This window comes from Marmota monax, unplaced genomic scaffold (assembly GCF_021218885.2).
Source record: "Marmota monax isolate L192 unplaced genomic scaffold, Marmota_monax_Labrador192_F-V1.1 WCK01_AAM20220418_F8-fsc00028, whole genome shotgun sequence".
NCBI classification, from domain to species: Eukaryota; Metazoa; Chordata; class Mammalia; order Rodentia; family Sciuridae; genus Marmota; species Marmota monax.
Genome location: NW_026694779.1, coordinates 3,495,812 through 3,520,224, shown reverse-complemented (window position 1 = coordinate 3,520,224; position 24,413 = coordinate 3,495,812). Strand labels below are relative to the sequence as shown.

The following is a 24,413-nucleotide window of genomic DNA, read 5'->3' as shown; positions in this document are numbered from 1 at the left end:
GTACTATTGTATGATAGGGGGAAGGCTACGGGAAAAGGTGGCCCAAGAGTCGAAAGCATGAGGGAAAGATGCATGGGTAGAGGGAAAAATTTGATTAGTTATTTGGAGCTGCAGGACTTTAAAGATACCATGATAGTCCCAGAGTGAAAATTTCATGAAGATCCAAACGTTCCTAGACTGTCCTGCCCTGTTCTGAAAACAAGATGGTGCCGCCCGGAAGTCTGGGCGGAGACTGCGGCTGCGCTGCTCGCGAAAGGGCAGTCGTCGCGGGGCCGGCCACTTCCGCACTTCCGCTTTCCGGCCGAGCCAGCGCCCGCGATGGTGAGAGAGCCGGGCCCTGCGCCAGGGACCCCCTCAATTCTGTCTTAAGGCTACGGGTTTAGGGGAGATGCTACTTCGCCGCGGTGACCTGGGGCCGAGGGGTGTCAGAGAGTGTGGGGGCACGATGAGGGTTGGAAAAAGGGTGGGGCGCGGGCCAAAGTGAGGAAGGGGCAAGCAGGGGAACTGGCTGATAAGAAGCAGGCCTTGCGGCTTCCTGGTTGGGCATGCAAGGCAGGTATAGAATATTCCTGAAGCATGGAGGAAGCCGGAAGCGGGGCATCTAGGCTTGTGGTAGTGCCTGAAGGCCCGCAGTAGGCCCAATAGCCTTGTCTTGAGGCCGCTGAAGTATGTATTAGGGCCACTTCCTTGTCTAGACTAGAGCTTCAGTGAATACACCGCCTCGTCCTCTCTTTCCTTCTTGACTCCACTGTTTTACCAAGTCAGGTGCCCACTTTTCCTTGACCTCCGGTGGGTACCTCCAACCTTGTTTCTATCCCAGTGGAAGGTCACTCTGTGTTGCCTCCATTCACGGGTCATCCTATTCAGAGCTAAACTGTGTTGACTTTATGTAAAGTCGTACTGTCCATCCCTCCCTTCCTGGGAATCTTTCCCTTTCATATATGTGATAGTTCCAGGGAGTTGTGACTGGCTCACCACCTCTCCCTCTTATCACTTTTCTTGCCTCCAGGCTTTGGTGACCTGTGTTCTGGTGACTCCTTAGTCTGCATTCCCAGCTGTCATTCAAGGATCACCTAGTTGTTTTGAAATTAGACCACTAGTTCAAAAGCCTGTCTAAACCGCCTGTTCCTCCTGTGCTACTTTTCATACCTCGCTGAGAAATGTGGTGATGGGGTTTTTGTTTGTTTTATTTTGGTCTGATTGAGAAGGTGCTTTTTTACCTATTTATTTTTGCGGTTCAGGAGATAAAATTCAGGGCCTCATTCATGCTAGACAAGCTCTCCGACACTGAACTACCTCTCCATGCCTGTGTGTGTGTGTGAGAGAGAGAGAGAAGGGAACGTCCTTGGAAAGGAACCTGGGGTGCTCTACCATATTCTCAGCCCTTTTTATTTTATTTTATTTTGTATTAGGGTCTGGCTAAGTCACCCAGGCCACTTGAGATCTTCCTATCTCAGCTGCTGTAGTAGCAGGGATTACAGGAATGCACCATATCTGGCTTGATTTTTTAAAAAATTCAAGTTTGAGACATTTCATCATACTATCTTATTTTATTCATAAAAGTAAGGCATCACAGGGTTGGCCACCTAAATTTTACCTTTATATTTATTATCTATAAATGTTGACAGGCATGTAACCATTGCTACAATCAAAGTACAGAATATTTTCATCACCTCACAACATTTTTTCCAGTCCCTTTGTAATCCTCTTCTTTTCCCCAACCCTGAATACCACTGATTTTTTTTTTGCCCTTATAGTTTTGTTTGCTTTTTCCATATTGTCTTATATATGGAGTTATTTCATGTACTAGCTTTTTATTATTATTATTATTTTACATGATGCAGGGGATTAAACTCAGGGCCTGGCACATGCTAGGCAACCACTCTACCAATGAACTATACCCCTGTTCTCTAATATATAGACTTTTAAGTATGGCTTTTTGCTCTAATACATTTGACATCCATTCATGTTGTGTGTATCATAGTAGTTATTCCTTTATTGCTTAATAGCATTTTATTGTATGAGTGGACCATGTTTTTTTTTTTTTTTTAATATCATTATCTTCTGCATCTAATGTCACTCCTTGTGGTTCTCTGTCCTCTTTACTGTCCCTGTCCAGGTTCTCATAAGAACTTCTTGAATAACCCTCTCTGCTGTATGTCTCACTTCCCTCTCCAGCCCATTCCCCAAAGAGCCACTGTGCAGCTGAAGTCATGTAACTTCCTCCTCAGAAAGCCCCAGTTTAAAAGAAAAGCTAACTTAGTAGCCTAGCATATAACATCCTCATGATTTTAGACCAGCCTTCTGTTGGCAGCTTCATCTATACAATCTAAAATGCTTCACATGTACAGAAACCTTATACTTGTTACTGCTATTGGAACTCCTAATGCCCTTTTTTATTCTATCCTTGTTATTTCATTTTTTTCTACAGAAAGTTGGTAAGACATTAAATGTGAGGTACTGAGCTAGCTAGGTCCAAGCTGTGTAACTGAATGAGGTAGACATGGTTTACAGTCTAGTGTGAAAGAGAAATCACTTTACAGGGAGACATAAAAGATATGTCATGGTAAATTATAATAAATGCAAAGAAGGGGGAAGTCAAGAAAGATTTCTTTGAGGAAGGAAGAGGCCTTCCCTAATAAGCTGAGCTCTGAAGGATTGAAGCAGTAAGAGGAGAAAAGCCTCCAGATAGGTGTTCAACTTGTATAATGTCTTGAGGTGAGAAAGAACTTGACTAATGTAACTAACCAGTGTAGGTAGAAGCTGATTCCTCTACTGGGAATGTTTTTATTCTATTTTTTTTTTCCTCATTGTAAATTCCTGATCCTATATCCAGTCAAAACCAGTTTTTTTTTCTGTCAATATAGATTACTTATAATTCTGATTGTTTTGTACTTATAATTCTGATTGTTTTGTACTTCGTCCTACATTAAACCACATGTCCTCCACCCAGTTGAGCTATTTGAGGGCAGAAATGATCTACACATCTTTGAATTCCCAGCTAGCTCACTGCCTGGCAAATGGTTGACCTCTGTGCTTATTGGCTTAATGTACAGGTTAAGGACATTCACCTGGGTACCTCTGGATCAATTACTTGGCACCTTTTACATTTAGAGCTGGATGATTTTGTTGTATGTCACAGGATGTTCAGCATCACCTCTGTCCTAACCATAACCCTAACCCTGTCCATTTAATACCAGTTGTACCCAGACAAGTCATGACAATCCATATGTTTATTCTGAATGTCTGGTCAGGCAAAATTGCTTCCTGTTCAGAACCACTGCTCTACACTTAAGACTGAAAGGCATCTTGAAAGCCTAATGGATTCTGTTCACTGTGACATCCCATAGCTGGATACTTTCAGGCCAGCCTGGCTCCAGGAGAGCTGGAGTAGTAGACCAGTGGGGTGGGTGAGGCAGATTCTGATTCTCCCCAACTCTTGTTTTTTTTTTCCTACAGACTGCCACTCTCCGCCCCTACCTGAGTGCCGTGCGGGCCACACTGCAGGCTGCCCTCTGCCTGGAGAACTTCTCTTCCCAGGTTGTGGAACGACACAACAAGCCAGAGGTGGAAGTTAGGTAGGAAAGGAAAACATCATCAGGGGCAAAGTATTAGTGCTATTTAGACAGTGCCATGAACCTATGTCCTGGAATTGTCAGGATAGCTTCAGTTCACATAATTTGTCTTGCTGCCAAGGTGAACAGTGATTCCTGATTTGGAGTGAAGAAAAGAGGGTCAGTGGATTGGCAGGGCAAAACCCAGGGGAATATTTCTTTTGGAGCCAAGACTGCCTGAACAGGGCTGTTCATGAAGTAACTCCTGTGGCTTTATTGAATTCATTGGCAGTTTAAGTAGAGTTTGGATAATTTGTTTATCTGAGATGCCATCTCTACACGTCTCTGTTGTTTTTGTTGTTACTGCATATTGAACCCAGGGGTACTCTACCACTGAGCTACACCCCCAGGACCACCCCCCTGACACCTTTTTTTTTTTTTTTAATGTTGAGACTGAGTCTCTTAAGTTGCTGAGGCTAGCCTCATACTTGTGATCCTCCTGCCTCATCCTTCCAGGTTTCTGGGATTACTGATGTGCACCATCACACCCAGCTACTGTTATGCTTCTTAATATACATGGTTTCTACTAGACATTTAAAAATATTAACAGCTCACAGACTGCCACAGTTAACTACCTTAGAGATAGCAGAGATTTGGAGGTGTTAACTTGAGACCTGAGCTTATAGGAGTCCCAATGGTACAAAAGTGAATCATTCTAGGTTAATAATTAAAGGACTTTAGGGCTGGAGGTGTAGATTAGTGGAAGAGCACTTGCCTAACATGCATGATGCCTGGGCTCAACCCTCAACCATGTCCCCCCAAAAGAAGAAGAAATTAAAAGAGGCTAAACTGTGTTTATTCAGTTTTAGCCTGTCATTATTCTGGAACAGAGGCTTTCCTCATCCCCTAAGTGGCATATTGGTTTGCCTATAATCATTAAAATCAGCTATCTTTGGCAAAGCTCTTAACATGTACTGGGCACACTGTTTAGACATTTGAGCCTTTTTGATTTCTCCTAATCTTCACCTGTGAAATAAGAATCAGAGTCATTTTACAGATGAGGAAGTTAAAATTCCAATCCTGTGACATGTCCAAGGAACATAACAGGAAGCTGAATTTCAAAACCTTTTTTGCCCTGACTCCAAGGCCTGTGCTCTTTCTGCTGCAGAATATGCTCCCTGGCTTCTGTCTTGGAGTATTCTTGCTTGTTAATCTTCTATAGTTTGGATTCTGTGGTCTCAGTGATGATAGGACCTGCTGTGAGGTCACCTTAACTCTTCTTTCTCTAATAATGAGGTCTCTGTGACTTTGTGTTTTCAGGAGTAGCAAAGAACTCCTATTACAGCCCGTTACCATCAGCAGAAATGAGAAAGAAAAGGTGCTGATTGAGGGCTCCATCAATTCTGTCCGGGTCAGCATCGCTGTGAAACAGGTGAGTCACCATGCAGGAGGCCCATAGTTAGGAGCTCTCTTTGAAATAAAGGATCCACATCTAACAGACCGATGTGGCATATTTAGTTTAGGTTCTTCTTGCTTGAATGTACTCAGGAAATGGTTTGCCAAAGCAGGTCAGAAGAATAATATGAGCAGTTATGTCCAGTAGACCTTGCTCTGGATTAGAATGCAGCCAAGGTTGTAGGACAAGTTAGGGATCAGGTCACAGAACCATTCTTAAGGAATGAGGAATACATTTACTTAAGAAAATAAAAAGCAATGCCGGTACCAATTTCATAGCCATACTGTTTGCCACTGCCACTTAGTTTAAGAAATAAAGTACCAGGGCTGGGGTTGTGGCTCAGTGGTAGTGTGCTCACCTAGTATGCATGAGGCACTGGGTTCAGTCCTCAGCACCACATAAAAATAAAGACAATAAAGTCCATCAACAACTAAAAAAGTACCAATTCTACTATGTTTCCTCAAACAGCATTTCACCAATATCTATACTTCCTGCTACCCCTCCAGTGCTTGATGTATTCATGTAGGACCTGGATGGTTAATTTACTTAATGGATTTTGAAATTTTGACTTATTTCCCCTTTCTCAAATTGGAAAAGAAACTTTATGCCATAAATGGAAATACAGTATCACTTTCCACAATCTATTACAACTCTAAAAATAAACACAATAAAAACAATGTTATTCAATTCAAACTAGATACTATTGCCTACATAAAGCTCCAACATGAGGTCTGCTGTCTTTATTCAAAATGGAAGATCGCAAAAGCCTGTGATCCCCGCTGCTAGGGAGACTGAGTCAGGAGGGTCACAAATTCAAAGGCAGCCTCAGCAACTTAGCAAGAACTTGTCTCAAAATAAAAAAGAAAACAAAAAAGAGCTGGGAATGTGGTTCAGTGGTTGAGTGTCCCTGGATTCAATCCCTGATAATAAAAAAGAAGATCAGCTAGATATGGTGGTTGTAATCCCAGTGACTCAGGAGGCTGAGGCAAGAGGAGTTCAAGTTTGAGGCTAGCCTCAACGACATAAGGAGGGCTTCAGCAATTTAGTGAGACCCTGTCTCAAAATTAAAAAAATAAAATGGACTCGGGATGTAACTCAGTGCATGTGGCCCCTGGATTTAATCCCTGGTACAAAAAAAAAAAAAAAGGGAAATGAAATTGATCAAATAATGTTGAGTGCATGTATGTAACAACGAATTTCATTATTATGTATAATTAAAGTGTACCACTAAAAAAATAAATAAATGGAAGATCATCGGGTATAGGGAGGTATTAAGGGCATTCTAGCACCCAGCTATAGAATTCTTCTTTAAGAAATATTGAAATAGTTCAAAAGGTGAAAACTCAGCCGGGCTCAGGGTTGCACACCTATAATCCCAGCAGCTCGGGAGGCTGAGGCAGGAGAATCACAAGTTCAAAGCCAGCCTCCGCAACAGCAAGTCACTAAACAACTAAGTGAAACCCTATCTCTATAAATAAAATAAAAAAAAGGACTGGGGATGTGACGTGACTGAGTGGTTAAGTGCCCCTGAGTTCAATCCCCGGAACCCCACCACCACCCCCCAAAAAAGGTGAAAACTCTGTTGATTGATGTATAGTGACAGTAAAACAGAGACTACCTAAAGTTGTCTCAGTTACCCTGGGTGGTATGTGCCACATATTTCGAGAAGTAGTGCACTGTGAAACGAAAAAGAGAAATTTTTTTTTTTTTTTTTTTAAACAATGGCCTAGGCCTGTAATCCCAGCTACTCTAGAGGCCGAGACAGGAGGATTGCAAATTCAAGGCCAGCCCCAGCAGCTTAGCAAGACCTCAAAATAAACAAAAAGAGCTGATGAAGATGTAGCTTTAGTGGTGGAACATCTTTGTGTTCAATTCTCACTACTGGAAAAAGCAGAATGAAAGAAATCAACAGAAATCATCTAGGCAGTACGATTGAGGATCATTTTGCTGGGCATGATGGCACATACCTGTAATCCCAGAGAGCTGGGAGGCTGAGGCAGGAGGATCACAAGATTGAGGCCAACCCAAGAAACTTAGCGAGACCCTAAGTAACTTAGTGGGACCCTATCTCAAAAAGGGCTGGGGATGTGGCTCAATGGTAAAATGCCCCTGGGTTCAATCCCCAGTCCAAAAAAAAGGCAGCTTTGAATGGAGATGTGGACTGTGAAAGAGCTGATAAGAGGTTTGCCAGAATTGCCCCCCTGGAATGGATGAGGATGCTATTACAGTAATGCTTCATTAGGATAGAGGGGCCCTTAAGTAGATCCTCCTTTCAGTTGGCATCTATGTCCCCACCATTCACAGTTTTGTCAGTGATTGATCCCAGTACCAAATCCCACTGTCTCCCATGGGCCTGAGGGCAATTGGGTCCAAATACCAAGCTACTAGTTGTTTTTGGCCTCCCAGTGTCAGCTTTAGAGAACCATCTTTTTCCTTTGCTCTCACCAGGCTGATGAGATTGAGAAGATTTTATGCCACAAGTTCATGCGCTTTATGATGATGAGAGCAGAGAACTTCTTTATCCTTCGAAGGAAGCCAGTGGAGGTAAGACCTTATATATCTATGTCTCTAACTCCTGAGATTCTGTGCCTGAGTGGCCTATAATTGTCTGTTGAGCCAGGATTGCTACCTCTTAGGTGTTTTTTTTTTTTGTGTGTGTGTGTGTGTGTGGTGCTGGCTATTGAACCCAGGGCTTCATGAACACAAGGCAAGCACTATACCACTGGGCTACAGCCCCAGCCTGCTACTTCTGCAGCTATAGGATACCCCCTGACTGAGGTGAGAGTCGGCCTTCATCTCAGCTGGAGTAGTAGCAGGCAAGATTAGAAGCTTAGGGTCTATACATCACTCATTACCAGAGTCTACAACATAACAGCAGAAAGAGCACAATGAATTAGAAATCCTTTTAAACAGGCTGGGGATATAGCTCAGTTGATAGAATCTTGCCTCGCATGCACAAGGCCCTGGGTTCAATCCCTAGCACCACAAAAAGAAAGAAAAAGAAATCATTTTAAACTCTGCCACCAATTTGAATCTTAGTTTTTCAAAGCCGCAGTTAACATTGGGTCAGTTGTGGTGTGACTTTGTACTTGACTCCTTTACACAGATTCCCTACCAGGTTAACTTAAAATATCCCTACCAGCTGCAAGGCAGAGCATGGGCAGAACAGGCAGATGTGTTGATTAGACACACCAGATGTGTCCGCCAAGTTTTTCCTCATCTTGAGCCATATTCTCTCTCCTGGTCTTAGAGCTAACTTCAGTGGCCACATAGAGTAAATAAAATTGCTCTTCATTACACACCCTCTTGTAGTAAAAGACATTCTTACCCGCCAAGTCTCACCCCTCTTCCATGTTATCTATTCTCTGGACTAAAGTCTTCTTTATTGTTTGATTGGATTATTCTGAAGCAAGATTACAAGTCCCTTCATTCTCCCTTAACTTATTTTGAATGCAGGGCTTTTTGTGCCACAGATAGTTTTCCAGAGGCATCTGATACATACAAAATTCTCTTCTGGGTTCAGTTGTTTGGGTCCACAGGATGTGGACTCCTGACAGGGCCAGTTATCTTGGGAGAAGATCACAGCCAGCTAGAAGCATGTGGGTAAGTAGAGTAGAAAACATGGCTAGTTAAGTGTCCCCTGGGGCTAATTCTCTCCTGTTTCTTCTCTTCCTCCTCCCTACCTTCCCTAGGGCTATGACATCAGTTTTCTGATCACCAACTTCCACACAGAACAGATGTACAAACACAAGTTGGTGGACTTTGTGATCCACTTCATGGAGGAGATAGACAAGGAGATCAGTGAGATGAAGCTGTCAGTCAATGCCCGTGCACGTATAGTGGCTGAGGAGTTTCTCAAAAATGTAAGTAGGGGGCCTTCCTGCTTTCCTGCCTGAGGTGGAAGGAGCCATGGGTTGTGTGGAGTTAGCACCTGGTGGGAAAGAGGTGCCAAATTTCCACATCTTAAAATGTCCACAAAATTCTTAATCTATTCAGCCCCCAAGTGAGGCTAGGGAAGTGCATATGCCAAGTTTCCAGAAACATAACAGTTAATCGTCATGTAATTCCATTTCTCAAACAGAATTAAATATCTTTCTTTAGCATCTGTTTCTGAGGCTTCAGGTCCTGATTTCCTCAGCCTGTTTCCCATCACTTTGATGGCTTAAGGCCTCTGGATCCCTCTGAAATTGTTTGTGCCTTTCTAACAGAAAGGACTGCAGTTCTGAAGAGGAGGTAGTGTTTACATTGAGAAACTGATGACATAGTTGTTCTTGTTTAGATATTCAGGACATGCCTTCTTAGGCATTTTCCCCCTTTCTTCCAAACAATCTTTGGTTTGTTGATATGTTCCACTCAAAGTTGACTGTGATCCCCAGATGGTAGGTTTAGTGTTTACTCCTCCCTGTTCATACAGATCACCCAGAAGGAGCTCAGATTTCTAAAAATGGAAATTTAACACACTTCCCCTGGGATTTAATCATACTGAGGGTGGCCCAGTGCACAAAGTCATTGTACCATGTGTGCAAGGGAGTACTGTCGTCCAGCTGCCTACCAGTCAGACCTCCTGGGTGTCAGTCTATTTCCTTTGCCTACTCAGCTATGTCACTGAGCCTCTCAACTAAGCCTGAGTTTCCTCAGCTGTGAAATGAGGATGCTATTAATATTTACCTTTCAGAGTGGTTGAACTTTAAATGAGATCACGTATGTCAAATGTAACGCCTGATACCTAGTAAGCTTTCTGTGTATGGTGGTACGAAAGTTTATGCCCAGGGCACTAGGAGGCCTCTAGATTCAACTAGCATGTTCACAATTCCTACTTAATATTCAAAACAGGAGTCTAATACTCCCATGCGTTTGACATGTGAAAAATGTGGTGTGTTTTTTCTCCTACTTAAAAAACACAAAATTCTGCTAGCCACAGTGGCCCATGCCTGTAATCCCAGTGGGTTGAGAGGATGAGACAGGAGGATTGCGAGTTCAAAGCCAGCCTCAGCAATGGCAAGGCGTTAAGCAACTCAGTGAGACCCTGACTCTAAATAAAATATAAAGTAGAGATAGGGTTGTGTCTCAGTGGCCAAGTATCCCTGGGTTCAATTTCTGGTACTTAAAAAAAAAAAAAAAAAAAGGCCAGAAAACCCAATCTTTTGAGTTAAGTGTTACTGTGTGATTTTGCGGCATGGGGTACTGGGGATTGAACTTAGTGGTGCTTTCCCATTGAGTCATATCCCTAGCCCTTTTTATTATTTTGAGACAAGTGTTCACTAAGTTCCTGAGGGCCTCACTAAATTGCTGAGGCTGACCTTGAACTTGTGATCCTCCTGCCTCAACCTCCCAAGTTGTTAGGATTACAGTAATGTGTGCCACTGCGCCCAGCAGGTGTTACCATAATTATAGATGAATAAACTGAGGTCTGGAAGTTATTTAATCACCTGCTAAACGTTCCAGAGCCAGGAAGTGGAGGAACTAGATGTGGAATTGGGTTTTCTGATGTAAAGATCTAAAACAGTACCACAGTACCTTGTGGGGTTACAAATTCAGGTACATACACAGGTCAGGCAGCAGCACATGTGAGCGAGGTGGGCTGAGTGGGGACCTGGTGAGCTTGGGCCTCATTTGAGGAACATTGCCACCATGTAGCTCCAGCCTGTTGTACTTTTCGAAAGAATTCCAAATCTAGATTTATATATGACATCTTCCATGTTATCAAGGTTGGCAGCTAATTCATAGTCTTTTAAGCACCACATGGGCTAATCTTTGGGCTATGCTCGGTCATCAGCCATTGATTCACAGCCTCTGGCTTATTAAGTGTTGTTCTTGGCACCATGGGGGATATTTGAGGGCAGAAAATTTTCTAAGGCCTGTGCTGGTTGGAGGATCACCCAAAGCTGTATCCCTCTCACCTTGGCCTGCAGAGTTCCCATGTCTTTTTTTTTTTTTTTTTTTTTTTGTCTTTGGTATTAGGCATTGAACCCAGGAGTTTTTGACCACTTGAGCTACATCCCCGCCCCTTTTTATTTTCTGTTTTGAGACAGAGTCTTGTTAAGTTGCTTAGGGCCTCTGCTAAGTTGCTGAGGCTGGCCCTGAACTTGTGATTCTTCTTCCTCAGACTCCTGAGTTGCTATGATTACTGGAGTGCACCCTGCACCCAGCACCCAGCTCTGAGTCCCCATGTCTAAAGAAGGCAACTTCTGTTTATATGTAAGACACTGACAGAGCTTTATGGCAGCATCCATAGCAACAGTCTAGGGGAACTGTGGAGAAGCCCTCAATACTTATCTAGTGCTAGATTTAGGGTCAGTGCCCCCACAGGTCTCTGCTGAAGATTGGCTGAGTTAAGAGTGTGCTCAAAGGATGTTCTGGGACCCAGCCCCACCCTTCAGAACTCTGTGTACAGTGGCAGCTCTCAGATCAACCCACCATCCTGGAGCAGGCCCACCCAGATACAATAATAACCACCATTCACTGCCTCTTGGTTCTCTTGACAGTTTTAAACCATCTGGCTGGATCTCGCGGCCTACCCCCTCAGCCTCTCCCTGTGTCTCTGCGAAAGCATCCTGGAGTCACTCCCCAGAGCGGCAACGGCAACAGCGGCAGCAGAAGCGGGGAGCTGGGTCGGGTGGGCACTAGATGCGGGAGGGGGGTGGTGTGCTTGCTAGCTGGGCAAGAAAGCAGCAGTGGACCTGCCCCAAGGCCACACGTGCCTGGTCAGGCTGGCTTCTGATGTTCAGTCCCCTGGGCCGGGACAGATTTTTTTTAACGTCTTGAAATTTAAACTTTGTGCTTGTAGGAGACTGTAACCTTTTTGTCTTTTTTTTTTTTTTTTTTTTTTTTAAACAAACAACCTCCACCTCCAGTGGCTGTGACTGGTCCCAGTGATTGTATCTTATTGGTCGCTGTGGGTCTGGGCGGGCCTGGAGCCAGAAGGCGACTACTTTTTCTCCCCTGTGCTACCCCAGGTGGGGAGAGAGGGAGGTTTTAGACTCCAGTTTCTCTCCATTGCTCTCTTAATCCCAAGCCTCCTTGGGCCCAGTAGAGGTGGTGGGAACCCTCTATGAGCTTCCTGAGCTCTGCCTGAAGATGGCCTCCCAGCATTCAATGGGGACAAGGGCTGAATCCATGAGTACCAGCCATACCTAGGAGCTGGAGCCCAAAAGCCAGGCAACTTCTGGCTGCATGGGGCCGCTTGGTACCCTTCCAGCTGAGAGGGGCCACTGTCATGCTTTATCTCAGTGCAGTGCCTGTGCTAGAGGTGTGGAGAGGTAAGTCCTCCTCCAGAGCTCCCGCTGGGCCCTCTCCGCCTGCTCTGGCTCCTCTGCTCCCACACGCTCGGTTTCTTTTCTGATTCTAGTGGATCCTCCCACCCCTGATTAAAGTCTCTTCTTGCCCTTTTGGGGCTGCATGAGGTCTGAACTCTGTGTGTATATGTGAAGGGAAGGGAGGTGGTGCTATTTTTATTTCCTGAGACCAAGCAGCTGGTGCTTGGGCCTGGAGCTCCCCATCAGTCTTATAGATTGATCCCACCATTATCCCTGCCAAAGACTCCAACCCAGTAACCATTGCAGTCCAAGTACCATGTGTTTCTGAAAATGTTCTCTCTGCCTATTCAGTGTTGGTGCTTTTCACATGATCTCATGTGGGCTAAAAGATAACCTCAGAGAAACATCCGTCCTATTTTTGGATAAGAAAACTGAGGTTCAGTGAGATGAAATAGCTTGCTGCAAGTCTCCAGACCATGAGCAAGAAGTTTAGACTTCTGCCTGGGCTAAAGCAGTAGTTATTTCTTTTGGTACCAGGGGTTGGACCCAGGGGTGCTTAAGTACTGAGCCATATCCTTACCCCTTTTCATGATTTATTTTGAGACAGGGTTTTTTAAAGTTGCTCAGGGCCTTGCTCAGTTGCTGAGGTTGGCCTCATATTTGTGATCCATCTGCCTCAGCCTCCTGAGTCTCTGGTATTACAGGCATGCACCAATGTGCCTGGCTTCACCTTTATCTATTTAAATTACTACAGTTAAATGAAGTTTATAATCTGGTTCCTCAGTTTCTCTGATGTCATGTTAAGTATTCAGTAGCTACAGTGACTAGTAACTACCATATCAGCACATATATTTCCATTGTCAAAAAAAATTATATTGGATAATGCTAGACCTTTTTTAGTGATAACTTGAAGTAAACAAACAAAACTGATTTATGTTTGAGTTCTGACTCTTGTTGCTGGATTTGGACAAGCTGTGTATATTCTATGCCTCGGTTTCTTTTTTAAACTGGGGATTGAACTCAGGGGTATTTTTACCACTGAGCTACATTTCCAACTCTTCCTTTTTTTCGGACAGGATCTTACTAAATTGCCCAGGTTGGTCTAGACCTTCCAATCCTCCTGCTTCAGCCTCCCAGGTAGCTGAAATTACAGGCATGTGCCACCATGCCTGGGTCAGTTTCTTGATCTCTGACATGGAGACTATGAAAGTGAACTGGCACAATCTCTGCCACGCAGGCACTGAATGAACCACTAGTTGTTTGTTCAGTATCTGAGTTGTCTGATAAAACTCCAACATGCTAGGCTTGGGGATATCCCTGCTTTGAGAAGACTTGGGGGTCCAGTAAAAGAGCTAGCCATGTAAATAAATATATTGAAATGTTTCATATGTATTGTTGGAAGTCTGGGGACTGGGAGGGGGCCATATGTATAGGAGGGTATAAAGCTTCTAGAATGGTTGGCCTTTGAGCTGAACTTCACAAAAAGATTTTCTTAGAGATGGCCAAAGGGATCTCTTGAAGGGAAGAATAAAGAAATAATAAAGGAAGGAGGGGCTAGTGGTGGGAACAACTTGAATAGGTATAATCCCCTTTATGACATTACCTCTGTGACCTCCTGCCTTGCTAAATTAGCTAGGCTCTCCTCAGAGGCACATGGCTATGTTGTATCATTGCAATGAATGTGAAAGGTACTCGCAGCAAAGTGCGTGACCACGAGTGTGTGGCAGTTTCTTACTCCCCTCTCACAGGATGGCATTTACCAGGTGAGCCAGCAAGAACCCTAATTTGTGGCAAATTTCTCTCCCAGGATCCAAAGTTCCTTAAAACCAGATTTGCAGGCTAATGAGAACAGACTGTGTGGTTTTAGTCAGCTGGTTCTCTCTTAGGTCTCTCTTACCCCAGCTAAGGGGGTTTGGGAAATGTAATCTTTGGTGTCAGTTGGACAGGTAGTTAAGGGACCTACCTTCACTGTAAGAACGGAACTGCCCAGTGACTGGGTTCCAGCCAGGACTCTCCTGGATTGCACTTGCATGGGCAACTGCTCAGGTTAGCCTGTCAACCTGCTGATTTGGTACTTTGTGATCAACAGGTCAAACCCCATTGAGTGATAATCACAGGAAGATATATATAAGTGTGTGTCAGACCTGGGTTCCAGTGTTGCCTGTGATTTGTGGCAGTTATTTAACATCTTGGAGCCATATTGCCCCTATGACTTTTGAGGATAATACTTTACCACTTTCTCTAAATGGTCATTTACAATCTTGACCTTTTAAATTTATTTTGCATTTGATTTGAATGATGATCAGTTTTTCTGTTTCTGAGTTACCAGGAGAGGAGGTATGTGTTCTGCACCCATGATTGCTCCCCGCAAATACAGCCTCGACTTTCATTTTCATATCTGTTCCCCACCACCACCAAACTTATTAGCCGCATCTATCTGCTAGGCTTTCAGATCTGAACTGGGCTCACTAGGCTCCAGCCACACTGGCTGCCTTGTATTTCCCCAGAAAGGGTCTTGCCTTTCGAGGTTGCCAAAACTGTTTCCCCTGCCTAGAATGCTAAAATGTTACCTCTTCGGAGAGGACATCTTTGCCCTAATGTGTACTTCTTTCCTGGTTTCAGCTCATTGCTTATTCACTGCCCTCATACCTGTAGCTATTTTGTTACTTGCTTTTATCCCACACTGGGCTATAAGCCTCTTGGGGTCGGGGTTCACTTGTCAGTCCCCAGCCCAGAGCTTAGCACGTGGCCCTCTATAAATATGGTTGGGGCCGTTCCACGCAGGAACTGCTGGATAAGGAACCAAGATTCCAGCCCAACGTTCTGTTCTACCCACAGTGCCTTGCCCATCAAAGGGGTGGGGATAAATGAGGCCCAGAGCCTGGCTCACAGTGGAAAACCCCAGCTCCTCTGACCCAGGGCGGCTCCGGAACCCTCGGGTCTGATTGTGCCCGGGGGAATGGTTTCTATAGTGACAGCAAACAGAGGGCGGGGCCTGGGTGCTTCTCGGACAGGCAGCGCGGGGAGGGAGGCGGGCTCCAGCGCTGGAAGGGCGCGCGCAGCGAGGGGCGCATGCAGGGCCCTGGCGGGGCACTTCTGAGCACCAGGGAACTGGGCCCCGTGAGCCAGGGTTCGGCCACCTTGTTCAGCCAGGATCAAGGCCCGGCGTGCAGTTGGCGGCGGAAGCCGCAACCACCAGATCCACACAACAGTTACCCCGCCTCTTGGACCTGTGTTCCCTACCCACAATACCGGCTGCCTGGGAGGCTGCCATGGCCGGGGCCCGCCTCCGCCCAGCCCGAGGCGAGTGGCGCTGGCCGTCAGCGCCTGGCCAGCAGTGCTGGCTTCATGCCCTGCCTAGGCCGCGCCTCCGTGACTCCTGCCTGCGGCACTCGCGCCCAAGGCGCTGCGGATCCCCATCTATTCAGCCCCCGGCCTGCCCAGGTCCTGGATGATCCCCCCACGCAAGACGGTGAGGCCCAGAGCGTTGCCTGCCCTGGCCGGTGGCAGCTGCAAGAAGAAGCATGGGGACGGAACGAAATGGTGTCGGAAGAAGAGTGGCAGTGGGTGGGCGTCCTGATGAAGGGTGGAGGGAGGGAAGAGGGTGCCAAAAAGACCCCGGCTAAGCCCCAACCTATCCCCGCCCCTATAACGCCTCTTTCTGCAGGATCCCTTGTCCTCTGGCGAGGATTCTCCAAGACACCTCACCACATGGGCCGGCTCGGAAACGCCAAAATCCACGTGGAGAGAGCTGTCAAGGTCGGAATGGGTTGGTGGGGAGGAGTTTAGAAAGGACTCTGGAGTAGTTTGTCCTGCCTCCTTGTGGTATTTTTGTCATGTCCTTCAAAAACAACCAAAAAAACTCAATTCTACACTCATCTTCCAATACCTCCCCATTTTCACTTATCATTCAGGGCCAAACTTCTTGACAGAATTGTCTGGGCATTGTTCCACTTCTTTACCTGGAATTCACTCCTCAGTTCCCTTCCCTCTGATTTCCTGCCTTTCCCATCCCATTCCTTTTAAAAAACACTCTCATTAAGGCCCTTGGTGACCTCCAAGGAGCCAAATCCAGCAGCGCCTCTTCAGTCCTGCCATCTTGATTGAGTTGCCTGTGGGTGTGCACTGATGCCCCACACACCCATCCTCCTTAGCTATCTGACTGCACACTCCTACTTTTCTTTTCTCTCTTTCTGGCTGCTGCTTTTCAGTTGCTTTGGGCAGTTTCTTAGATATTAGTGGTTCCATAGATCCCTACCCATGCATGCTGCATGCATTGCTTCTCTCTGGTTGTGAGTCCAATGTGCTGCACCCACTGCATACCCTCTCCAGCCCCCTAGTTGACATCTCTACCCAGAGTTTATCAACATTTCAATCTCATGCTCTGATAATCCTACCCAAACTTGTCATTCCTTCTAGTCTGGACTTTCTCATCTCAGTTGTTCAACCCCAAATCCAATATTTCTGTTTTTTCACTACCACATGGGATTACATCAGCAAAATCATTCATCTCTGATTCCAAAATGAATCCCAACCCCACACTTTTGCCCCATTTTCACTGTAAGCACAACAGCCTTCCAAACGGTCTGCTTCCATACTTGTTCCCATCTTTTTTTCCATACAGTAGCAAGCCAAACTTAACAAAGCTTCCAACTAAGCACACCCTCACCTAACCTGTATTGCTTCGTGCTACTCATATAAAAACCCATATCCAAGGCTCAAGCCTGCAGGGCTGTCCATGGTCTGTCCATACTACCTAACTTCTCATGGGCTCTCCCTTTCATTTTCCAAACTGCACTCACCCTTTCAGTTCCTTTTGGTCTCCATTCTGCCTTTGGGCCCTTGCACATGCTTTTCCCTCTGCCTATACTGCCATTTGCTCAGCTCTGTATATTCATGACTCTTTTTTGATCTTCCCTAACCATGTATTCCTAAGTAGTTTCTCTGGGTCTCATTAAGGATGTAGATTTTAGACTGCCTGGATTTAAATCCATACTCTTGGGGTTGGGAGTGTAACTCAGTGATTGAACTGTGCTTAGCATGGGTGAGGCTTTGGGTTCAATTCCCAGCACAAAAAGAAATCTCTTTCACTTAACCATGGTATGTCCAAGCTACTTAACCTCTCCACATCTTTATTTCATAACCAGTGAGTATCTAATAAAAATGTATGTCATTGTAAGTAATACATGAGGGCTGGGGATGTGGCTCAAGCGGTAGCGCGCTCGCCTTGCATGCATGCGACCCGGGTTCGATCCTCAGCACCACATACAAACAAAGATGTTGTGCCCACCTAAAAACTAAAAAATAAATGTTAAAAAAAAAAAAATTCTCTCTCTCTCTCTGTCTCTCACTCTCTCTTTAAAAAAAAAAAGTAAGTAATACATGAAGCATTTACCACATAGTAGATACTCAGTAAATATCAGCTATTATTGCCAACATTGTTACTATGCATATTTGTTTATTTTGGTACTAGGGGATTGAACCCAGGGGCACGTTACCATTAAGCTATGTCTCTATAGAGCCCTTTTTGTTTTTTTATTTTTAGACAGTTCTTGTTTAGGGCCTTGCTAAATTGCAGGGACTGGCCTTGAACTTGCAATCCTTCTGCTCTAAATTCCCAGGTCATTGGAATTAACAATCATGCACCACCACCCCCGGACACTATGCATATTTATTTCCCTCCATGTTTTTTAGCTATTTTTCCCAGTAGAATATAAAAATTCCCTACAGAGGCCAGCTTGGAGGCAGAGACTGTAACTGGGTCACCACTATATCCCCTGTGTTTGGCACCTTGGCAATGCTTATTGAACAAGTCTCTATCTCTCACCTTATAGCAGAAGAAGATCTTTATGATCCAAGGCTGCTACCCAGTGATCCGGTATCTCTTACGCCGGAGAGGCTGGGTAGAGAAGAAGATGATCCATCCCCCGGGCACCACCCTAATGCCATCCCAGAAGGATCTGGACAGCTCAATGCTAGGTGATAGTGACACCACTGAGGAAGGTGAACAGTTCCCTCTCTTTCCACAAGACCCCTCCCAGTCTTCTTCCTTATGTTCTCACCATCCCAGGGTTGAGGATTTGTACCTATGGGGCAGGGACATGGCTCTCATCAGGTCTGGGCTCTGCATACATTGAAGATGAAGAGCATTATCAACAAACACAGCTGTTTGACTTAAATGGCCTTCTGGAATTTGATGACCTAGATGGGACACATGCTTTGATGGTGAGCGTCCTGGGGGCCAGCTGAAGCACAGGATTGGCTGGAGGGTGGCTATTCAGAAGGAGAGGTCTGGCGCCCAATGGGGTGACCTCAGACAAATCCTTTTCTTCTCTGGGTCTCAGTTTCCCCATCTGTATAAAGATGATTGTTTCTCTAAAGGCTGGATAGGCCCCCAGAGCAGTGAAGGACTCAGTGGGGCTCTGACAAGGCTGTTACATCCTCTGTGCATGCTAGTTATCCCTTCCAGGTAAAAATCTCTTTGTTCATCTGCTTCCTTTGCCCTTAGCAATTGAAGGCTCGTAGGAAGGGCTTACACAACTCTGAGAGAGGCTGGTGAGATGGTGTGGAGGACATGTGTGTGGAGGTTAAAGACACTTGGATTCATTAGATTGGCACCAACTCTTACTAAGTTGAACTATATGAATAGCCATTTCTGCACGTCAAGATAAGTTGAAAATCGGTAGTTTCATGTGGTTCAGCTTTGTGAACCCTGGGGCAAGTTGTTTACCCTCCGTGTACCTCAATTCCCTCACCTGTGAAATGGTAGCTCCTACCTCATAGGGTTGGATGAGGAGTCAATGGATTAACATAGAAAGTATTTCAAACAGAGCATAGCATATGGTGTTATTAGTTAATAATAACCTACCTCCCAGATTTTTAGAAAGGATGGAGAGGTGGGGACCACAAAAGAACCTCTGTTACATGCTGTGTGCACATCAGTTTGGAGGCTGTGTCAGACTTCTGGCAAGTAACTGATGGCCATTGGTCAGAGAAAGGTCCAGCATTCTATTGTGCAGTTTAACACTCAGACGAAGCCTGCTCTCTTTTGGCCAAGCTTGTGCCCTGGAGAAGAAATGCCCTTCATGCCTTACACAGAAACGTTGTGAGGACCACAGGATAGTTTGGAAGTATCCTGTCCTTCGTGCTCAGGAGGGTTGGGGAGAAGCTGCCCACACTGGCCTCCCTATCTCTATCTCCTCCCCAGTCCCGCATGGTTCGGAATGAGACACCTTACCTTATCTGGACCACCCGGCGAGATGTGATGGACTGTCGCTTCCTCTCTAAGGATCAGATGATAAACCACTATGCTCGAGCTGGCTCCTTTACTACAAAGGTGGGCTCCTCAGGGCAGTAGGAAGGACAGCTTCCAACCCCCACCCTTAGACTAGTAGTCCCAACCCCGTCTCTCCCCTTGTCAGTAAAAGAAAGTTCTCAGGAAAGCAGGAGATAAATAATTCAGTGAGACCTGAAGTCAGGAAGACTTGGACTCTAATTCAACCCTTGTGGGATATCTGGTAGTGTAGACATCTTGACTAAACTGGACTCCAGCTGGATGTGATGGTGCACACCTATAATCCCAATGGCTTGGGAGGCTGAAGCAGGAGGATCAAAAGTTCAAAGCCAACCTCAGCAACTTAGCAAGACTGTCTCAAAACAAAAAAGGCTGGGGATGTGGCTTAGTGGTTAAGTGCCCCTGGGTTCAATCCTTGGTACCAAAAACAAACAAATAACTGGGCTCCAGGATTCAAATAGGATCTGAAGCCCACACAAACACCAAATCCAAACTGTGAGCAAGGGTACATCTGGCTGATGGCTTCATTCTGTCTTATCTCTGATAGCAAGTGGCTTTACATCTCTGAGCCTCAGTGTCCTCATATTTAAATGACAGAAGCAGTAAGGTCTGTTTTCTAGGGTGAAGGATGAAGAAAGAACTTTATAAAATGGTCTGTCATTTTATCATTGGCAGAGACTTGGAGAGGAATTCCTAGACGAGGCAGGTCTTTAAGGATATGAATGAAGGGTGAATGGGATTTGTGACAAAGGGGACCACGAGGCAGACATGGATATAGATGTGAGTAAGTTAAGCCTAGTGAGTGGAATAGAGGCTCTGAGAGCATTTGGGCAAGGTCTTCCTGACTGGATGTGTGCTGCCTGTGGGGGAGTCTCTTAGAGCTCCCTGGGCAAGTCCTACCCTGCCCCCTCAGCAGCTAACTCCATAGGTGGGTCTGTGTCTCAATCTCCGGAACTTGCCCTGGTTTGATGAAGCTGATGCTGACTCCTTCTTCCCACGATGCTACCGCCTGGGTGCTGAAGATGACAAAAAAGCCTTCATAGGTAAGGAGAACCCCCAGCCCCATGCCTGGACCACCCAGGCTGAAGGACCAAGACTAAATCTCTGGCTCACACCAGGGAATAGCAGGCCTCTCCTTATGCCCTCATCTACCCCAGCAAGTTCCTTCCCTATCCCCAGTCCTACTATACCTCACTTAATGATACTCCTAGCTTGGCCAGCCCTGACCTCCAGAAAACTTAGGTAGCTTGCTTGTATTCTAGAGCAGGTTCTAAAAGTTAGTGGTTGGTTGAGTTTGGAATCCAGAATGGATTTCAGGCTTATGTCAAGTTCTGTTGGCTGGATTGGGTTCCATAAAAGACTATAGGTTATGGGTTTCTAAGGCAGAATAGCTTCCAACTCCACAATATGTTCTAAATAGAATTTGGATCCAGGTTAGATGCTAGGCCTTAAGTTATGTTCCAAATCTGAACTAGGTTTTGGGTCAAGGTTTGGGTTCTTAGGCTAGAATAAGTATCAAAAGTATATAAGGGGGACTGGGATTATGGCTCAGTGGTAGAGCACTTACCTAGCACACGTGAGGCACTGGGTTTGATCCTCAGCACCACATACAAAAATAAATAAAATAAAGTTATTATGTTCATTTACAACTAAAATATTTTTTAAAACTGTATGAGGAGCCGGGCGCAGTGGCACATGCCTGTAATCCCAGTGGTTTGGGAGGCTGAGGCAGGAGGATCACGAGTTTAAAGCCAGCCTCAGCAGCTTAGGGAGACCCTAAGCAACTTAGCAAGACCCTGTCTGAAAATAAAAACATTAATAGGGATGAGGATGTGGCTCAGTGGTTACTCACCCCTGGGTTTAATCCCTGGTACAAAAGGGGGAAAAAAAAGTAGATGAGGAACTGAAGAAAGAACTAAGACAACAGACAATCTGGTCCACACCAGATTCTGAAGACAGAGTATAAGCCAAGTCCAGTCACATTGTCACATTCTGGGTCTAACTGAAACAGGATCCAGGTTCTCATTCAGGTTCTAGAGTCAGAAAAGGTAGAGTCAGGTTACACATCCAAAATGGGGCAAGTCACGATCAGGTTCCAGAACCAGAACAGGCCTTGAGCCTAGGGGCTGAGCAGGGTATCCCCTGCCCCGGGAGCAGAGGACTTCTGGCTGACAGCTGCCCGCAACGTTCTCAAGCTGGTGGTGAAGTCGGAATGGAAGTCATACTCTGTCGAAACAGAAAAGGAAGAAGCTGCAAGTAAGTACTGTGGTTACCTTCACTCCCTTACCCTCCGTGCTCCCATTATCCATATCCATATGACCATCTAACACCTTTCCCACCCTTCTTTTCATCCATGTGTTCACCCATCCTTCAGTCTACCCATTAACCCATCCATCCATCCATCCATCCATCCATGTATCCATCCTCCCACCTACCAACCCACTGTTGATCTCCTCATTCACCTACTTGCCATCAGCACACTCCCTATCCATTTATCCACTCCCCACTTTCCTTCCCATCCTTCTACAAAACCATTTATCCATGTATTATTCCATCTTCCTAACTACTGTTTATCTACCCTCTAGTCTGCTCACTCATCCATTCTTCTATTTCCCAACTTCCCACATACCTGTCTTCTGGTTTGTTTGGTGATCAGCCTATGCATGGGCCTGGCATGTGAATGAGCACCCTACAGAGAGCAGGCTAAGAAGACATGGTCCATCCTTGTCTGGGGGAGATAGGTCTAGGAGAAGGAAGAAGTGAACCCAGCAGTTTACAGGAGTCCTGAGCACCCTATGTGACCAAAAATAAGGAACATCTGGGGCTGGGATTGTGGCTCATCAGTGGAGCGCCCACCTAGCACGGGCGGGACCTGGATTAGATCCTCAGCACCACATATAAAATAAAGGCATTGTGTTGTGTCCATCTACACCTAAAAAATAAATATTTAAAAAAATAAGGAACATCTGGGAGTAAAGGGCACACAGAACACAGCCCATTACTTGCCCCTTCCCTTTATGGACTTAGCTCCTACCTCCAAGCCACTAATCCTTTAAATGCAAGGGCTCCTTAGCCAGGGATTCAGAGAAGTAAAGGGCAACTATAAGGGAAGGAGAAAAAAGTCCCTGGCTCTTCCCCATTCTGTCTCTTACATAAGTGTGCCAGGTACAAGATGACTCTTATTATGTGCTAGGATCAGGAGCACAGGGGTCCCCTACTAGGCAGAGACCCTGCACTTAAGCTTTCTCTGACAATGGGCTCAAGTGTGGGTCCGGCTGCAGGGGGTTAAGGGCTCACTTATATTTCAGGATGTTCAGGAATGAGTCAGGGCTGTGGGTGTGCATTGAGTCTTCTGAGATGTCAGTTTCTAGAGATTCATTTTCAGGTGTATGTCAGGGCCTCGCATTGCACATGTAAGGTTAGTGTTTCTATGGGTTGATGATGGTTGATTTATGTCAGGATTCTGGGAGTGAGTAGATTTCCGTTGTGTTTCAAGACTTAAGAAGCCATATTGGGGGCTGGGGATGTGGTTCAGTGGTAGAGTGTTTGCCTGGCATGCATTCAATTCCCAGCACTGTGAAAAAATAATAAAATAAATAAAGAAGCCATGTCAGGTTTGGTTTCATGTATATCTAGGTTCAAAGGCCAAGGTTTCCAGGTGCAGGGTCTCAGATGTGTCAGAGGTCCCAGGGTTAGAGAGGCTGCAGCTATGTGCTGGGGCTTTAGGTGCTGTAGGACTTTGGGGACATTTAGGGTGGAGTGGGGGCCAGGGATGAAGTGCTAGAGTTGCAGGTAAATTTAGAGCAAAACCTCAGGTAAGTGACAAGTCCCAGGGCAGCTGGGGATCGGGGTTCATGGTAGGCCTCAGGTGTCTTTCAGGTGAGGCCTGAGGTGAGTGACAAGCCTCGGGTTGGTAAGCACTGTAGCATGTGTCATTTTACCTGCCTTGATGTGTTCTAGTGACAGACTCTTCCCTATCTCTGCAGGAGAGAAGAACCTCAAGAAACAGGAAAAAAAGCTCATGACAGTGTCCCCAGAGTTTGTGGATGAGGCCCTGTGTGCATGTGAGGAGCACCTTAGCAACCTGGCTCACATGGACATCGACAAGGACCTGGAGGCTCCACTGTACCTCAGCCCTGCGGGCTGGACCCTCTTCCTCCAGCGCTACTATCAAGTGGTCCAGTGAGTACTCCTGCAGCCAGGGCTATGGGCTGAGGCAGGTAATTAGGAACAGACTCTCACAATCTAACACAGCCCTCACCTCCTCCTGAAGCCTCTCATTTTTGTTCATATTGCTACTCTTCGGCTCAGGAACCCTCAGGGATTCCCACTGCCTCCCTGATAGAGTCCAGACCACTCTTCCTGGCTCTTAGCACAATGTAGGCACTAAGATGATGGCCTGTGCTGTCAGGTAGACCTAAGTTCAAGTCCTGGCTTTGCAACTTCCAAGCTCTATGACTTTGGCAACATCACTAATCTATTTGAACTTTCCTTTTCTGGACTGGTGGTATAGTTAAGAGTGCTTGCCTAGAATATGCAAGGCCCTGGGATCGATTTCCAGCACCATTAAAAAAAAGAAAGTTCTAGTTTGGGGAGCCAGATGATAACCAAGTAAATGAATGGGTCAGGTGGGGGTGAGTGATGGGAAGAGAAAGGAAGGGGAGCTATGATACAGATGTGCTTGAGTGAATTAATCTAGAAGGGAACCCACCTATCAAGCATTGTTAGGTCTAGATAAAGAGGACAGGAATGCCAAAAAGCACCTGCAGATTAACTAATCAGGCATTTGAATCCTGGTTCAGCCACCAAGTGGGTAGCCTTGGGCAAATACCTTAATTTTCCAAGCTTTAGTT

General features: G+C 45.7%; 3 protein-coding genes across 15 annotated transcripts in view; 2 read left to right on the top strand and 1 right to left on the bottom strand.

The window, feature by feature from the left end:
* The first annotated feature begins 166 nt into the window (after positions 1–166).
* Positions 167–12,412, top strand: Arpc4 (actin related protein 2/3 complex subunit 4). Its single transcript, XM_046425648.2, has 6 exons — positions 167–321; positions 3,460–3,578; positions 4,875–4,986; positions 7,459–7,554; positions 8,703–8,873; positions 11,496–12,412. Exons 1-6 carry the CDS (start codon positions 319–321, stop codon positions 11,499–11,501), a joined length of 507 nt encoding a protein of 168 aa, XP_046281604.1. The 5' UTR covers positions 167–318; the 3' UTR covers positions 11,502–12,412.
* A 141-nt stretch (positions 12,413–12,553) lies between these two features.
* Ttll3 (tubulin tyrosine ligase like 3) overlaps positions 12,554–24,413 on the top strand; it is a 25,372-nt gene continuing 13,512 nt past the window's right edge. For 10 of the 13 annotated variants that reach the window (XR_006847475.2, XR_009225038.1, XM_046425634.2 and 7 more), the window contains exons 1-8: positions 12,554–15,738; positions 15,934–16,025; positions 18,101–18,269; positions 18,364–18,491; positions 19,474–19,602; positions 20,489–20,603; positions 21,718–21,816; positions 23,547–23,742. Coding sequence is in view for 11 of the 13 variants with exons in the window: in XM_046425634.2 (XP_046281590.1) it covers positions 15,339–15,738; positions 15,934–16,025; positions 18,101–18,269; positions 18,364–18,491; positions 19,474–19,602; positions 20,489–20,603; positions 21,718–21,816; positions 23,547–23,742 (1,328 nt within the window). In the remaining 2 variants the exon portion in view is untranslated. Of the gene's footprint in view, positions 15,739–15,933; positions 16,026–18,100; positions 18,270–18,363; positions 18,492–19,473; positions 19,603–20,488; positions 20,604–21,717; positions 21,817–23,546; positions 23,743–24,413 lie in introns of those variants that run through there. The other 3 variants (XM_046425630.2, XM_046425631.2, XM_058572963.1) reach the window with 3 other exon arrangements.
* Rpusd3 (RNA pseudouridine synthase D3) overlaps positions 21,492–24,413 on the bottom strand; it is a 25,739-nt gene continuing 22,817 nt past the window's right edge. Inside the window, exons 8-9 of the mRNA XM_046425647.2 lie at positions 22,190–22,303; positions 21,492–21,786 (exon numbers count right to left, since the gene is read on the bottom strand). Of these exons, the coding sequence (XP_046281603.1) occupies positions 22,218–22,303 (86 nt within the window). The 3' untranslated portion in view covers positions 21,492–21,786; positions 22,190–22,217. The remainder of the gene's footprint in view (positions 21,787–22,189; positions 22,304–24,413) is intronic.